This window comes from Embiotoca jacksoni, unplaced genomic scaffold (genome assembly GCF_022577435.1).
Source record: "Embiotoca jacksoni isolate LCO1_2020_lvr unplaced genomic scaffold, fEmbJac1.0.p SCAF_11, whole genome shotgun sequence".
Classification (NCBI taxonomy): domain Eukaryota; kingdom Metazoa; phylum Chordata; class Actinopteri; family Embiotocidae; genus Embiotoca; species Embiotoca jacksoni.
In genome coordinates, this window is record NW_027185241.1 from 8,166,639 (window position 1) to 8,184,107 (window position 17,469).

At 38.5% G+C, this 17,469-nt stretch overlaps 1 protein-coding gene across 1 annotated transcript; it reads right to left on the reverse strand.

Annotated features, from left to right (window-relative positions):
* Window positions 1–7,277: 7,277 nt before the first annotated feature.
* Window positions 7,278–17,233, reverse strand: LOC138191601 (metalloreductase STEAP4-like; the record flags this gene model as incomplete). Its single annotated transcript, XM_069138506.1, has 10 exons — window positions 7,278–7,541; window positions 9,070–9,240; window positions 9,373–9,526; window positions 9,636–9,730; window positions 9,829–10,107; window positions 12,226–12,310; window positions 12,767–12,837; window positions 14,081–14,188; window positions 14,285–14,430; window positions 17,206–17,233. Coding segments are annotated over 10 exons (1,401 nt in total), but the record flags the coding sequence as incomplete, so codon positions are not given.
* Window positions 17,234–17,469: the final 236 nt, after the last annotated feature.

A 17,469-nucleotide genomic window follows, 5' to 3' on the forward strand; every position in this document is an offset into this window, starting at 1 on the left:
TATATCCCTTAGCTACAACTGAAGTTCACCAAAATGTTACACGTCTACAGATTGTCTACCTTTCTCCACACGGTACAAAAACTCATGACCTGAAATCACAATACGCTAATCTAATGAATTTTATTGTCCTAATAATGGGCTTAATAAAAACAATTTCCCCTTATCTTCATTATCAGTGGATTTACAGACAGGCTTTTTAAATGGTATTTTTATTGACAGATTTCTGCACAGCAATTCAGTAGTTACAAGATAAATTCTCTCACTCCGAAAACTGCCCGAGGCATTTAATGCCGGTTGCTGTCCATTGTTATCCTCTGTTGCACAACTACTGTTTCATAAGAAAAAATTGTTTTATCTAATTTACACAATTTCCTCTTTATGGCTGTGAATGTCACAGTACGGCATAATATGTTGTTGACAGCTGTATGGCATTTTATTTAAGGTTATTTAATACCAGTACTGACACTGCTAAACTTTGTATCTTAAAAGTATTAAAGGTGTAATATGTGAAATTTTTTGTTTTGAAACATAAAAACAAATGAATTTAACTCATCCACAGATTGTGAAGAAATAGCAGTTTTGATGTCAGGTCAAAGATGTTTTTGTGTTGCGTTGTGAAATTAGCCAGCTCATTAGATAGCCTTGTCCTGTCTCGTCTTGTAATACCTCCGGATGCCTCAACAGGTAATAGTTACTGGAGCATCCAGTCTACCCTCACTCCAATATGAGAGGAAGAGGATGCCATGTATTCTAACCTCTACGCAAAAAAAAAAAAAAAGAAGCAAACCCAAGAGTTGTATTTTTAAGCGATTTAGAATAGTTCTTTGTGATTTGTTTAATGAGCTCATCATCTAGGTACCTACCAACCTGAGGCAATTTTTTGTAGAAAACAAATCAGGCGTACTGACTTTTTTTTTTGACAATTTCAAATTCAAATTCAAAATTTAGTTTAGTCTATTGACAATACAAACCTTTTAACAAAAACGTTTTGACCATGCACCGATATATATAGTTTTGCTGTGGCTGTTTTCTTGCTAAATATCAAGCTATAATGTAAAGTATAGTCTTAACAGAGTCACTATCGGGTTCACACAATCTAACTGAATAATCATCAGTTTTAAAGAATGCCAACTACTGACTAGTTGGCAACAAATACACACTGTCTGGGCACTCCATTGACTCAATATCATCTCTTACTGTACAAAGTTTGCTAAAACAATGAGACTTAATTCTTACATATTGGACCTTTAAAGTTTGTTTTTGTTTACTCTGGTACAACTTTAGTGAGAATGAACGTCTCCATATTAGTCAATTGGAAAGTAAGATTTCATTATTCATTTACATCACATTAAAATCCTAATTGTTTACAGTTAAATAGTTTCCCCGTCCGTCATTGTCAATGACAATATATATAAAATATTCGACATGGCTGCGTGCATATCCTCAGTCAGCAGTCGGCTACACTGCTGCACAGACTGATGTTTTCTATCTCCTCTAGAACTATTTATAGGCAGGGAACAAACATGAAACTACTGCAGCATTTCCTACCCCCAAAAAATATGGTTTATATTTCATATCCCATATTTTATTTAGTATGTTGCTTTTTTTTTTTTTTTTTTTATGAAAAAAATCTTAAAAACAGCCATACATTTTTGGAGCATCAGTTACGCTCAAATCTCACTGACATGCACATTGATTGTAAATAGGTGACCAGTTTTTCTCCTCAACACAGTTTAGTATCACTTACTTGGAACACTCACAAAAGATACACAACATTTTTTAATAAATTTGCACAAATTTCTACATTTCTGTTTTTTTCTGTCAACATGGGGTGCTTAGTGTACATTAATGAGAAATAAAATGAACTTTTTTGATTTTAGCAAATGGCTGCAATGAAACAAAGCGTGAAAAATGTAAAGGGGTCTGAATACTTTCCGTACCCACTGTAGTCTCATCCAGTTCTCAGCCCCTGTGTGGCACTCCTGGTCGTGGATGGTACAAGAAGTTGTACATTACAAACAAAGGGGAATACATTTTAGTTCACTTTGGTTCCTGCATCAGTGAAGCCTTGTTGACTTATTCCCTATAAAAACTATGGACCTTTTGTTGGGATCATAATAGGACAAAAGCAGAGGCAACCTATTTTTTTTTTTTTTTTTTAATAAACTAATTGATAGATCTCTAGTCCAAAACAGAAAGGATTGTCTGATTTGTGGGGGTCCATGTCCAGTTTACTTGTACATTCAAAAAAATAATTTTAAAACATTTGGAAATAGGATTAGATTCTCTATAAATCTGAATTTTCCATATCAATGTAAAATTGAAATGTAAATTTTTGAACTGATAAATGTTAAAATAGCTATTTCAGCATTCATTAAAGACAGTAGTCTTTTGACAGCTTCCTGGACAACATCAATTACTCCTGCCAATGTTTTATAAATTAACCAAAAGAGATTTGAATCTTAAGATTGTCATTGCTGTATATGTCTCCTCTTTTTATGACTTCTTAATTTAGCTTGGTATTGCTCCATCAATTTCCAAGTCTTTTTTACTGATAAGCTTTCAGTATTACTTGTACTTTAGACAAGCAAGACCAGAAACCTTATTAATTTCAAAAGCTCTTCAACAACTTGTTGAAAAGACAGTAGGTAAATTGTAAACAATAAATCAGAAAATTCTTTAAATCCTTTAAATGAAAAATTAAAAAAAGGATATTTACCCATTTAAAGATACCCTCCTTATTGTCACAGGACCTCATGGTAGGTCATGTTGATCTTCTTGATTGTACGTGGTGTTTTTAAAAAAATGTTTTTTATTGTACATATTGTTTTGAAGCATGTGAGTCAATGCTTCAAAACTATTGGTAGTCTGACTCTAAATTTCATCATAATGTAACTTGAAAATGAATAAAGGAAGCATAACTTACCTTGATCTTTCATTCAAGCATGTAACAGGAACTATACAAAAGCCTGCATGTCTGTAGAGATTAAATGGGCAGTGCCTTATCAGCCTTCAAGATGTGGTTCACTATCATAACAACCAAGTAGGACAATTAGATATTCATAATTGTAATATTTTGACCGGGTTGAAATCGACTCTGAAAAAATCTTAACATTTGCTCAAAATATAGCGCTGGTGATGCTGTAGCCTACTTGCAAACCTCCAGGGAATTCCACAATAAATTAGGCTGCAAGATAGAAGCTGCAGCAGTAACACTACTCCTGTTAAACACCGCTCTTTTGACATTCCTGCTGAATCGATTAAGTATTATGTGCTGCGTGAGAACTCAAAAAAAGGCCCTTGTGATAGGCTAGTTGCTTCCTGATGTAATGGAAGGCAACTTTTACCTCAACAGACTGAGAATTTTAGAATATTGTCAAGGTCTAATCCACCAGACAATGAGAAACACGTTTGCTCGAGATGCCATTTGCCCCATTGATGTCTCAGGCCATGGTGCATGTAGCTCATGCTGTGCTGAAAATATAAGTCTTAAATGCAATCCCGAGGCACACACAGTTGGGCTTTCTGGTCTCTATGAAAAAAGAAAAAAAAAAGGATGACAGGACTTACCATATGTAGAAAGAGTTTAATTTATTTCTGGCAACAAAAGTAGTTTTTCTTTGAGCCTGAAGAACCTTGTAACTCAGTTCAGAGAAGGCAGAAACATTAAAAGGCAAAATATAAATTTCAGATTGAAAGCCTAAAAACTTCAGCAGACCTCCTTTCAAAACTGTGTATTTAGGTTGAAATAAATGTAAATAGTTCTTAAGAGCCTTTTCTGGGTGTTGAATGTCTGTACAGCCTTGGATTTCTGTGAAAGAAGACACTATTTGGATAAGGCAAAATATCAAGGCAAAACAAGATTGTTTGAGTTTCTACTGTGATATTCTATCAGCTTTTATGACAAAAGAAAGTAGTACTAATGTTGTCTAGTAATCAAGGCTCAAAACATATCTGCATTAGCAATAACAATTTTTGTTATTTGCCTGTGAATTAGGCAAGGGCTAATTCACATGCATCTTGATTTAGAATATTTTTTAAGTTCTCAAAAATAAACCGATTTTCTTACAACTTTACAAAGATAATTTAGTGTTGGAAGACCTTTTTAAAAAAAAAAAAAAAAAAAAAACAGTGCAAAAATTTAAGGTATGTTCAAAAATGATCAGAGCACTGTAAAGTTTGTGATTTCAGAAAACCAGCTTTGTTATCCAGTTGTACATTTCACAGATGAATCCTGTGTGAACTCTTTATTGTCCGTGATCTGTGTATTAACCAACAATTCCTTCTGTTTATTTATACTCACAAAGAGATGAACCTTCATGGCTGGACACATCAAATTATTATATGTTTCAGGGCTGTCTCAGAGTGTGAAATTAAACATGAGAGGAAATGAAGTATGTAAACTAGCTTGTTTCACAGCTTTTCTGCATGTTGTTAGATCTTAATTCTTTCCTGGGGCAATATTGGAATACTTTATTTCACACACCGACACACACTCATACTCACACAGCCCAACACACCCCAACAGCAGGAAATGGGCTAGAATCAACAGTGGTTCTTTGGTAATAGGAGAATAATACAACGAGAGAGGGTGTGAGAGATTACAGATTGTGTGTGGAGATAATGCTGTTAGATGCTAGATAACAGGATGTCTCTGACTAAATGTTCTGCTTTGGGCAAAATAAGCACTGCAGATGTCTTATATAGCAGGAAACCCTGTTGTGGTGACAGCTATTCCATCTTCCTCTGTTTTCTCTTCTGTCTGTGGATCATTAGTGTTGTATACAAACCTCTCCTAACCATTCTGTACATGTTCAACAGCCATCACTAGTGAGATTACAGCCCATCCCCGTGCTGAAAACAACAACACTGGTGGACTGTTGAAAGGTGGTAAAAAAACAAATTATATTCATAATTTTTGAGACCTCTTGTAATTGTGGTAATCACAACAGGAGCAAAGGAGGAAGTCATGTAAGGGAGTAAAGATAATGATAAAGTCCGCAAACGTCAGAGGTCAGGAGTGGTGGCATAGGTGAAACACCCTCACCCAGGAGGCCGCTGTTTGTGTCTTGTATAAAACCAAAGGTCAGGTTTTTTTTTATTTCATGTTAGTTATGTAAAACATGTAGTTATTTTAACCCAAACTGTAATCTTATCCTAAAACTCACCAAGAAGATTTGGGACCTAAATGTGACACAACTCCAACCGTTTCACATTATAAGCCACGTGTTTATTATTGTTGCCATAACAACAAAGGTCCAGTACACCTGTCACTCGTACTCTTTAACAATCAAATGATCTACTTCGTTTGTTAGATGTGAGGACGTGTTGGTCTAACGAAGGGTGCTTAAAAGGCCCATATATATATGGGAGTGAGTGGAAATCTACCTATTATGTCGTTTTAGTGAGAGGATGTGTTGTGAGTTTCCCACGTTTACTCATAGTCTGATCAAGTCTGACCTGATCAATCAGTGTGCCCGTGGCATGGCGGCCAAACAGTGACCCAAAAGTCATGCATGTTGTTCAAAAAATGACTGGCATTTTTAAGTCAAAAATGACTGACAATAGTTTTTTTTAAGTCATGACAAAGGGGGAATCAAATCCCCAAACCTTTTACTGAGAAGGCAACAGTGCTAACCACTGTGCCACCAGTCTTGCCAGGTGATGGTCTACATTGTGACAAATCTTTGGCTCACTGCAACCTACAACTCCACCGTCCACAAATATTCATTCAAATGCGACCAAAATTGTCGCACACATTCTTTGGATAGTGGATATACATGTTTTCAAGGGGGTCTGCAGTGATATTAAATATCTTCCTGTAATGTGTAGTGTAAATTTCTCCAAACATTTAAACTTCACTAAAAGTTGAATCACCATCAACAGGCCAAGGTGGAATCTGAACCATTAATAGCAACCTTGGTGAAGTAGAATCTTTTACCTGTTGAGTTAACCAGACGGTCGGTTGAGTTGCTGGAAACTCTGAGTGAACTCCGTGAAACTCTTTCTCCAGCCACTGTTCGTTTGTACATGCAGTCATACTAATACAAAACCAAAGGTCAACAACAATACAAAAATAAAAGTCCAAAAGTGTTTTTTTTTTTTTTTTTTTTTTTTTTTTTTTTCATATTTCGGACATGATATAGTATGACACAGTGGTGTTAGAGCAGTTGCCTCACAGTGAAAAGTAACTTGAGGCATTTCAGAAAAAGGTCATACTCAAAAAAGTCATGAAAAGTCATCCAAAATATCCAAAGTATGTTGTCCAAAATATTCAAAGAAAAGTCATGCATGTTGTCCAAAACGTGACCCAAAATTAATTTTTGTACATAGTATAGAGTATATAGTATGTTGTATATAGTATAGAGTATAGAGTATATAGTATATTGTATAGAGTATATAGTATAGAGTATAGAGCAGGGGTGGGCACTTTTGCCTCTTGAGTCTTTTAGGCTATGAAATGTGGGATCCACACTCTTAGGTTTGCCACTGCCATGTATGTATCTGTGTGTGCACACGTATTGACACTGTGTGTGGAAATATAGCTCAACCCTACTCTTCTTTACGTTGAGTACAGTATGTGCATACGTAAGCAAAGAGAAAACGTGTGTATTCGTGTGTACATTTGCGTTCCCTTGAGAGGGAGGCAGGTTTGGGTAGTGAGGTGGCAGAAAACAGGGAGATCAATAACATCCTGAAAAGAAAGCAACCTCGGGGATGCAGTAGCACCACATGCAGAGAGAGAAGTGGAAAACAGAAACTATTGCCTATGTTTATCAAAACAATGGATTTCAGCAGGGGATATGAATCTATTTTTCCCCAAATTTGGTGAAAAAGACATGAGCTGTCTGTTTTTTCCAAGCTGAAAGAATATAGACTTTATATCCATAGAGACTTGACCATTTGGCTGAAATAAACTATAGTTTTTTTCTTGTTTTGTTTGCAGATTGCACAATTAAGAGAAAGCACACACTGATCAAGGGACACAATAACACACCAACTAAGCATAGAAACATTACTTTATTCTTCTTTAGAGAATTAATACATTGTCCACAAAATATGATTTCTTCAAAATAAAAACACTGAATATTGTAAATAATTTTGCTGAGTTTATGACTATTTAAACACAAGAGCAAATATTTTCCATTTTAGGATCATCTGTATTTAAAATGTATACTGAATACAAAAAATAGTGCACTTGATTTTTTTTTTTCTACAAACTAACATGAAAGAAGCCAACTATAATTAGCAACCACAATTACTCCAAAGATCAGAGCTCACAGGCCAGTAGCGTTGATCTTATCCATCTCCTCCCTCGGTGGCGTCCTCTCCCATCCTTGTCGAATGCGGGTGAGGGTGCGGTCCACGCAGGGGAGGAGGAGCAGCAGCTTGAGCACCAGCACCACAGAAGGCACAATCAGACAGAGCATGTAGCCTGGAGGAGTGTACCAATTGTAGGTGGAGGGGCGGAGGAATTTATTCCAGCCATAAATGTAGCCATGTGCTGTGCAAATGCAGAGAGTCAGGTGGCCCAGCTTAGACTGAAAAACAAAACAAAACATAAAATGCAACCAGTGAAAGAATTGTGTAATATTTTAGGGAATTAGTCTATTGTCTTACTGTCTCACTTTTTCAGTTAGATGAAATATTTTGAAACAAGTGAAAACGGGAAGCATGGCCCAGTCCAAATGTAACAAAACCCACGTCTCTGGAGCTCATTAAATTACATATTATATCTCAGGAGTTTAGTGCACTAAGGCAAACAATAATCCCACATATAATCACCCTTAAAACAATAACGCCTTGTTTCTTTTACATTGCCGCTTGGATCAAACGAGCAATATATATGTTAGTTAGTAATTTAAAATACTGATAGCCAGATATTTTTACCTATGAACAGAGCCTCGCTAACTATTTTCAGCTATTTTTAACATTTAAAAAATACCATATACCACTGTTGAAATCCGGCTTTCCATAACGGGTAGTTTTTAACTGAAGTCCTGCTATGCATGCTGCATTTACATGAATTTCAGCTATTTTTTTCAGTAAATAAATACTATTTTAATTAAGTAAAGATTTACATTTGGAACAAAACCACACAGAATTAAACACCACAGCTAAGTTTTCTGTGCCATTGTTCTAATAGATTTGAAGATGAATGTCTTATGATGAATGATGAACATTTTGTGTGCTTGCAGAATCCTCAAGTGTTATAAGCTAAAAATACAAATTGTTTCACAGCCATTCCAGAATAATTGGTTTTGTAGCACCAATGACCTTTGAGACTCAGTTATTGTTAATTACTTTAGTAATGTGCTTTCATTTACATTTTTAACATTTGGCTGCTGATCTTCTTATCCACCGCGACTTACAATAAGTGCAAACAGCACAATAAGAAATCATTCATATCATAATAATAAACTCTGCCCCCATAATGCTAATCAGGAATATTATTTAACCAATTTAAAATGGCAAATCCCTCAGCTGTAAGCATTAACATGTACATTCAAAACTTTACATTCTCCTGTTGACAGCAGTAATAAGAACTGTAACAAAACATGCAAGTTTGTGTAAATGGAGTTGTTATTTTGTCTTCCATAACTTTTCACCAGATAATAAGAATTATCTTGACCTAGACCTCTATCCCCTTTCCCTATCTGAGGTCTACCTATGGACCTGACCTTTACACAAATGGGCCTGTGACCTGTATTAACAACCTTCCCGTTGGGAATTTGCCAGGTATCATAATTCTATTTAATGAATAACTTAACATTTAAAATCCTGGGCTAAAGTCTGCCAGGCTTTCACTCTGTGTGCCTCTGTTAGGCCGTTAGTTAACTAGGCTCTGGGGAGATAAGTGCCAATGACATATTGCTGCTACACCACTTTAATAACTCTGATAAAAAGTTGGAAACTCCAAATATAGATTAAATTACAGATAAAGGCCCTAAAACATGTTTTTACTGATGGTAAGCACATGACTGATTATGGATGTAAGCCTAAACAATAAAACACACACACTCACACAATTGCACTAAATGGACTTTACATTTTCAGCTGCGCTCTGACCTGAATGAAGCTGAACTCTCTCCAGCTGAGAGTGCCTCCCACAGAGGGCAGGGATGTTAGTCCTAGCAGGACAAAAAGAAAGAAGCCCAGGATTCCCAGAACATAGAATGAATCTGTACCCCATGCTTCAGTATTATCAAAGTAAAATGGCGTGGTTTTGTTGTTCTTTATCTAAAAGAGAGAGAGAGGAAGACAGACAGTTATTGTAGTCAGCATCTTACATGTAATGTAGACTTTGTATAATTTTTTTCTTTGTACACGATTATAAAAACAATGCAGTCAGTTTTGGCCAGCTTGCTGTACCTCATCCACCACACGCGGGATGAGATTCTGTCTGAAAGCATAGCGAATAGGAATGATAAATGTGAGGATGGCATGGAGAAAAGCAAAGCCTAGTGCAATAAGACCCATCTGCTTCCTGCACAGCATCCAGCGGTCCAGCCAGTCAGGGAAGCGCCTGTAACATGCAAAAAATTAAACAGACACTTTACACTCCACAAACACTGCATCTTTTATAGCAAATTGTACTTTTAGCAAAAACATTTCGTCCTGGTTTGATGTCTGACCTGTATTTGGTCCCTCTGTAGAGCTGAAAGAAAGCAGCTATAACACCAGGCAGGTAGCAGAGAGACAGCATGATGAGTGACACAATTGGAAACACCTGAAATAGGGAAAATATACACGTTTGTAAAAATTTTAGAAGACGGGACAGAAAATACTAATCTTCAGGAGACAAAACAGAGCGGGGCAAATCTATACCTTGTTGGCTAGAGACGCCATGATTTGGTAGGAGATATCTTTCCCCTGTTCAACATATGCATAGATGACAACTCTGATGAGCAGATAGAAGAAGAAGAAGGCGGTAAGGCCAACAGCCACGCATAGTGGTAGCCTCCACTCAGGGAACAGCTGCAGGGGGAAGTCCTCCAGCTCTCCGGCTGCTGAGAGAGACCCCCTGTCCAGAACTGTGAGGCCCAGTTTGGTGGCCATCTCTGCTACTGCCCGCTTTGCTTCAGCACTGTTCCCACACAGGTACACCTAGAACATGGTAGTATAGGTTATTTTTAAATTGGGAGAGAGTAAAAGTATATATACTATAATTACATTATTGTCAAAAATAATAGCATGAAATAACCAAAAACAAAAGCGAGCTAGTCTGTCTGTCCATAGTTTTTGCTTTGCAGCCATTAGCTTTACCACTCAGCCCCAAACCCATTGTTTTCTACTGCAGGTATCAATCTAGTCAGAAATATATTGTTTCATTATTTTAAGAAGGACAAATAATTTCTGTGTGAGAAAGCTGACCATTGTAGATTAGTCAAACAAGAATAAATACTGTATTTGTTGCTGACTTTTCAGTCACCCATTTGTTTCTCTATTGTGAGTATTTACAACAGCCGGTCAGTGGAACTGATTTAAAAACCTCCACTGTATTCATGTTTACAATGGAGGAATATTTCCATCGGAGCAACAGCATTTGTGTTTTTAATAGGTTTATCTGTTTTAAATTGCAATTTTATTTATCTGTAAAGTTTCAGCTTGTCCAAGTGCTGCTTAAAATATCCCCTTTATCTGCAATTATGCAGTCTCTCAGTCAGTAATTTAAAAAAACAAATGCATCATTTCTTAGAAAATGCCTTAGCATAACAATAGGAATATAAATATTTTTCCCTTGCTGCATTCTCATTAGCTGTGTCTTTCTGTTGCTAATAAATGACCTAAGATTGTTGTTAGATGATTCACCAGCCCTATTTGGAATATCTAGCGCATGACTGCACAGTGTACACCTACAGTATATGGCTACAGAATTACCCAGGTTTTGTTTCTCTCCCAGTGCTGTCTAATTTTAAGATGAAGCCCCTGGAAGTGTCTATGTAAAGACACATGGGTACCTTATATACATATGCTGCTCAATATGTAATCCTATTTCTAGATCTCACCATGCTGAAGCTTATTACTACACTCACAGCTCTGTGATAAGACGATTAAGTTGTTTGTAAAAGACGAGAGATACCAAGAGCCGTAGAGTCTTAGAGAGAGAGAGAGAGAGAGAGAGAGAGAGAGAGAGAGAGAGAGAGAGAGAGAGAGAGAGAGAGAGCAGTTTGACAGGCATATAGTGGAGTCAGTAGGATTGAGCAGTTTTCCCCAGGTGTGTGTATAAGTGGACCGGGCAGCCAGCCATGTCTCCCTACATTACTGCACCAGTAACAGCAGGGGATGGCCGACAGACTAAATCTCCATCTGAATGTAAATGTGACAGAGCCACAGCCCCGCTGTGGATCTAATCAAATTGCTGGCCAGGGAATAACACACACATACAAGCACGTGCATGGGAAAATATATACTGTAACTACACATGCACTGATAAAGACACACATTCAGACACACCACTTCTGCTCTCTCCGAGCTACCTGTTTTCAAAGAAATAGAGCACTGCAGTGGTATGTGTGTGTGTGTGTGTGTGTGTGTGTGTGTGTGTGTGTGTGTGTGTGTGTGTGTGTGTGTGTGTGTGTGTGTGTGTGTGCGTGTGTGTGTGTGTGTGTGTGTGTGTGTGTGTGTCTCTGTGTGTGTGTGTCTGTGTGTCTGTGTGTGTATGTAAGGGGGCTTGTTTGTGTTGAAGAGGATTTGAGGCAGATTCAGGTTTGGTCTCCAGAGGTTCCAGCATGTTTGTGTTTCTCTTTGTAGACGTGAAACGGAAACTGCAATAAACACTGGTCTTTTGACTTTGTAACATCATAAAGTGTGTTTGTTTGTTTGTTTGCGTATTTATACAAGGACTGTCCTCATTTTTCTTTTGCATTGCTACGGACAAACAGCAAAATCAATAATCAGCAAGCAGCAACACAAAAGAAATCAACTCCTTTCCCTAAATTTTGCATGGTGTATGGTGAGGCGAGCCTATCATTATCAAGTCTAAGAGACACCTTCCCTATCGTTTTGCAGGAAATGATGAAAGCAGTTATTGTTGCCTGGTTTGAAGTCAAACATTTTCATCATGAAGGGATCAAGCTGGTTAACTCCTCCCCTGTTCCTGCTCTGTCTTTGTTTCTTTACACTAGTCAACCAAAGTCTTCCTTAAGATTCGGAAGATTCTGTGTTTCGCCTTGATCCCTCAGACATCCTCGAACAGATTCTTTACTTCTACTCTTCTCTTACCTGTTTCCCTGCCAGGAGTCCGTTCTGCAGGGCCCAGGCAGACAGCGTGTTAAGGCCTTTCACCACAGCAGCTTTGGGGACCAGCCTGCAGAACACACAGCAAGGACTTTACTTGCTATTGTTTCTTTCTACAAATACACCAACGGGGAATGAAAGGTCTCAGAATGATGAGAATCAATGTTTCACTTCAGCAGAATAGACACACAGCAGGCCAAACTGCCAAAGGAGCTGCAACCCAGCATTATTTTTGATTTCTTTTGGATTCAGTGGAGAGCCTGATGTCTCGTTCTCTAAGTGGTGTTTAGGAGCACTTTCCCAAAACAATGTTACTCTCACATAAGACATCTGGCTCTTGTGGCACCTACTGTTTCTAAAATGATTTTTGACAACAAACCACTATTTGTTCGGAGAAAGGTTATGTTTCTTCTGTGAGAACATTGCAGACATAAAACCATACTTGACCGAATAATTTACATACATATTTTATTCATGGATGAGACACTTTCTGTTTATTTTCCCTGTTTTAACAGGAGTCTTTTACCTCTGCAAGTAGGCAGCATTGGCTTCTGGGTACACATTTTTTTTCAGGTTGTTGCTGAGGTCCACCAACACCTTGAAAGTAACCGATCGGCATTGATGCAGAAGAGGGGAAAAAAGAATAAAGTAGTTAAATCTCCTCAGTAAATTATTATTATCTTATCTCACACAGCCCCTTGAGAATAAAGATGTGAGAAATTCATGAATTGTGATAAAGGTATGAACAGAGCATATTGCTGCAGTTATTACACTCCTTTTGAAGAATATTTAGGAGTTGAAACACTGAGATTTGGATGCTCTACATACTAATATTTTACCAGAGTAACAATGTTTTTTTATAGCTACCTCTCCTTTTCTCAACTCTTTTAAATCAAATGGAATTTATTCATTTCACTCTATTTGTATTTCGGAGTAATTTATTATACTTTATTTGTTGTGATTTATTTGAGCTGAAATATATTGATCTTGACATTCCTGTGCAACTTCTACCTTCTTTTGAAAGGTGGTGTATAACCACATTTGAATATTATGATATATTGCATTCCATTATTTGTGTTTAATCTTTTAATCCTGCCTTTAAATCATGTTGAAGATAACACATTGAGTTACGCAGTAGCATAACCATTTTAGCATGTCAAGCAAAAACAATGTAAAGCTAATGTCAGTAAGATATAATTAATGACTTGTTGTCAGTAATAGACCTAACACTAGAAAGATCTGACTCTAATGAGTTACAACAAACCAGAACAGTTACTGAGGAAAACATAATGCTTGAATTTGGAGTCAATCTGAATCATAAATTATGCTGTGGCTAATGATAAGTTACTGTAGAACAAACTGTTGAGGAGTCTAAAGATCATGTAAAGGCAAAACACATTTCCAAAATTCTTGAGGAATAATGTTTTTGTTGTTTCTTTGGAGAAAAAAAAACAGTTTTGAATGGAACATCCACAAGTCAATGTAATACATCACTATGCTATTGTATGGTTTAAAGATTTGTTAAAAGGGTTCGGAACCACTAACTGATAATTTGGACGTTAATGTATTATATGTATACAATCAAGTAATGTTTAATTATTGTCTCAGACGTTTAGCACCTGATTCAGAATTTGCTGGGAGCAATATGTAGCTTCAATATGTAGATTCACAGATTTAAAACAAATATGTGCTAGCTGTTTATGGCCCTTTAGCTACTTCTTTATTATGTTTTGAATTAAAATTTCCCTGATTCACAGAAGTTCCTGATTTGTTCCCTGGTAGTTAGGCAAGATGTTGTGTACATCATTGTTTCCAATCCTGACATTAGACCTTGATTCACCTTTCCTTCAAGTTGAGGGGCCATTGTCTCCATGAATTCATAGTGTTCTCTATGAACACAAATAAAGATCAGACTGGCAGACCGGGCTGCTGCTGCGTGGCTCATCACCTGTACAAAATACACAATCAGGACTTGGACATAATTGAGCACAGTTTTTTCTACATTTGAACAATTTAAAGTTCTGTGTTGTGCCATGTGTTGTACCTGAGCTCCCAGAGGTAAAGGGCCACAGCTGTGCGGTCTGCGGCTGCCGTACACCACCTCATAGCCAGACTGGAGGAGACGCAGGCCCAGAGAGCGCCCTAAGTCCCCAGTCCCAAAAATACACAGCAGCTCTGGCTTAGGGACAGCTGCGGTGTGGAGAGGATGCAGCATCTCCACAGATTTGCCATTCGCCACTGTCATGATCACACACTGAGTTTGGAGGGACAATGCTCCTTGCTGGGTTATATATCTCTGTAGAATTTGACCTGTGCACTGCCTCTCCTTCTTTGTCTTTAAGTGTGAGATTGAATCACTTCCTGTCTGATATGGGATGAGGTGATTTTCTTTATCACACACCTGTAATCAACATCTGAAATCACGTGTTGGAGTGTACAGCCGTGTGTTAAATTATGATTGTGTCTCCACCCAACAATAATATAGTGTGTACATAGTTTTATTTTTATTATTGTATTGATTAATACTGAATACAGCTGTACTTTGTCTTGTAAATTAGCTGTATGAGAAGCCATCTGCACTGCAACCTCAGACTCACATTTTTTAACATTTTATCACTTCTTAGAAACACAGACTGTTTTATCTATCTAGTTCAGCCAGAATTTGACTTTCCCATTTGGTGGGGGGAAAAAAAAAATCTTATACTGCTGCTTTCCAGGGCTGCCTTATTTTATTGCTTCTGTTTCCACACTAGACACGATGCCACGTGGGAGATCCTGGCCCACAGATTCATTATCATTTCAAAACCCGTTGTTCCGACCAAGTGACTGAGAACAGAATTTGTGCAAATTTAGTGTTCATGTCCCCATGGCTAAAACATCTGCAAAGTTGTGACACGAACAGACACGACAGAGCAGAAATGAAGCTTGGCACATATGTAAGCGTTTTGTGTTGTGTGCTGCTTTACTTTGTATGAATGCATGGCCTTTTTTTGTTGGTGTGCGTTGGTGTGTGCGTGTGCGTGCGTGTGTGTGTGTGTGTGGGGCGCATGTGTGTGTGTGTGTGTGTGTGTGTGTGTGTGTGTGTGTGTGTGTGTGTGTGTGTGTGTGTGTGTGTGTGTGTGTGTGCGCTGAAATGGGTCGGGAAGATCAGAGCTGAATAGGGTCTCAGCTGTGATCCATAGCACCGGGGGAGTTGGCTCTGTAGACAGAGTGACTACCTGGCTGTAGAAATGACTCACAGCATCACATCAACTTTACCCACTATTTGCACAAAAATACGCTCCACTCCATTAAAGCAGCCTCATTGAAATCACAATATACATATAAATAGCCAGCAATATTTATGGCAGGCAAGCAGCACGTTACCTCAGGAGCTTTTACAGTCAAGTCCATAACTAAAGCATTAATGTCTACCTGGGGGGATATCGCAGCCAAATGAGAAATCATTTTATGCCTAACCTTTAAGGCATCCATTCACTTCTCGCACTGTTAGAATAGACCTGATAGAAGATCCACGCCAATGACTCATTTACTAGCTCTGCCTCCAGGACAACTCTCTTTTCTTGTCCTCCTCTTTTTCTCTCTCTGCCTGAATCTCTCTTTTTCTCTTTCTCTCTCTCTCTCTGTGCCGTCACATCAACACTCTCCACCATAGTTGGCCTTTCTTTCTTTTGCTCCCTCGCCCTGTTCTCACTGCTCTCCCACCTCTTATCCAACCCCAAAACTTCTTACTGAAAGGCAACAGTACTAACACAAATATTCATTCAAATGCGACCAAAATTGCCGCAGACGTTCTTTGGATAGTAGATATACAGTGCATCCGGAAAGTATTCACAGCGCTTCACTTTTTCCACATTTTGTTATATTACAGCCTTATTCCAAAATGGATTAAATTCATTTTTTTCCCCTCAAAATTCTACACACAATACCCCATAATGACAATGTGAAATACATTTTTTTGAAATTTTAGCAAATCTATTAAAAATCAAAAACGAAAAAAAATCACATGTACATAAGTATTCACAGCCTTTGCCATTACACTCAAAATTGAGCTCAGATGCATCCTGTTTCCACTGATCATCTTTGAGATGTTTCTACAACTTGATTGGAGTCCACCTGTGGTAAATTCAGTTGATTGGACATGATTTGGAAAGATACACACCATCTATATAAGGTCCCACAGTTGACAGTGCATGTCAAAGCACAAACCAAGCCATGAAGTCCAAAGAATTGTCTGTTGACCTCCGAGACAGGATTGTATCGAGTCACAGATCTGGGGAAGGGTACAGAAAACTTTCTGCAGCATTGAAGGTCCCAATGAGCACAGTGATCTCCATCATCCGTAAATGGAAGAAGTTTGGAACCACCAGGACTCTTCCTAGAGTTGGCCGCCCGGCCAAACTGAGCGATCGGGGAAGAAGGGCCTTAGTCAGGGAGGTGACCAAGAACCTGATGGTCACTGTGACAGAGCTCCAGCGTTGCTCTGTGAAGAGATGAGAACCTTCCAGAAGGACAACCATCTCTGCAGCACTCCACCAAGCAGGCCTGTATGGTAGAGTGGCCAGACGGAAGCCACTCCTCAGTAAAAGGCTCATGACAGCCCACCTGGAGTTTACCAAAAGGCACCTGAAGGACTGTCAGACCATGAGAAACTAAATTCTCTGGTCTGATGAAACAAAGATTGAACTCTCTGGCCTGAATGCCAAGCGTCATGTCTGGAGGAAACCAGGCACCGCTCATCACCTGGCCAATACCATCTCTACAGTGAAGCATGGTGGTGGCAGCATCATGCTGTGGGGATGTTTTTCAGCGGCAGGAACTGGGAGACTAGTCAGGATGGAGGGAAAGATGAATGCAGCAATGTACAGAGACATCCTTGATGAAAACCTTCTCCAGAGCGCTCTGGACCTCAGACTGGGGCGAAGGTTCATCTTCCAACAGGACAACGACCCGAAGCACACAGACAAGATAACAAAGGAATGGCTTCGGGACAACTCTGTGGATGTCTTTGAGAGGCCCAGCCAGAGCCCAGACTTGAACCCGATTGAACATCTCTGGAGAGATCTGAAAATGGCTGTGCACCGACGCTCCCCATCCAACCTGATGGAGCTTGAGAGGTCCTGCAAAGAAGAATGGGAGAAACTGCCCAAGAATAGGTGTGCCAAGCTTATAGCATCATACTCAAAAAGACTTGAGGCTGTAATTTCTGCCAAAGGTGCTTCAACAAAG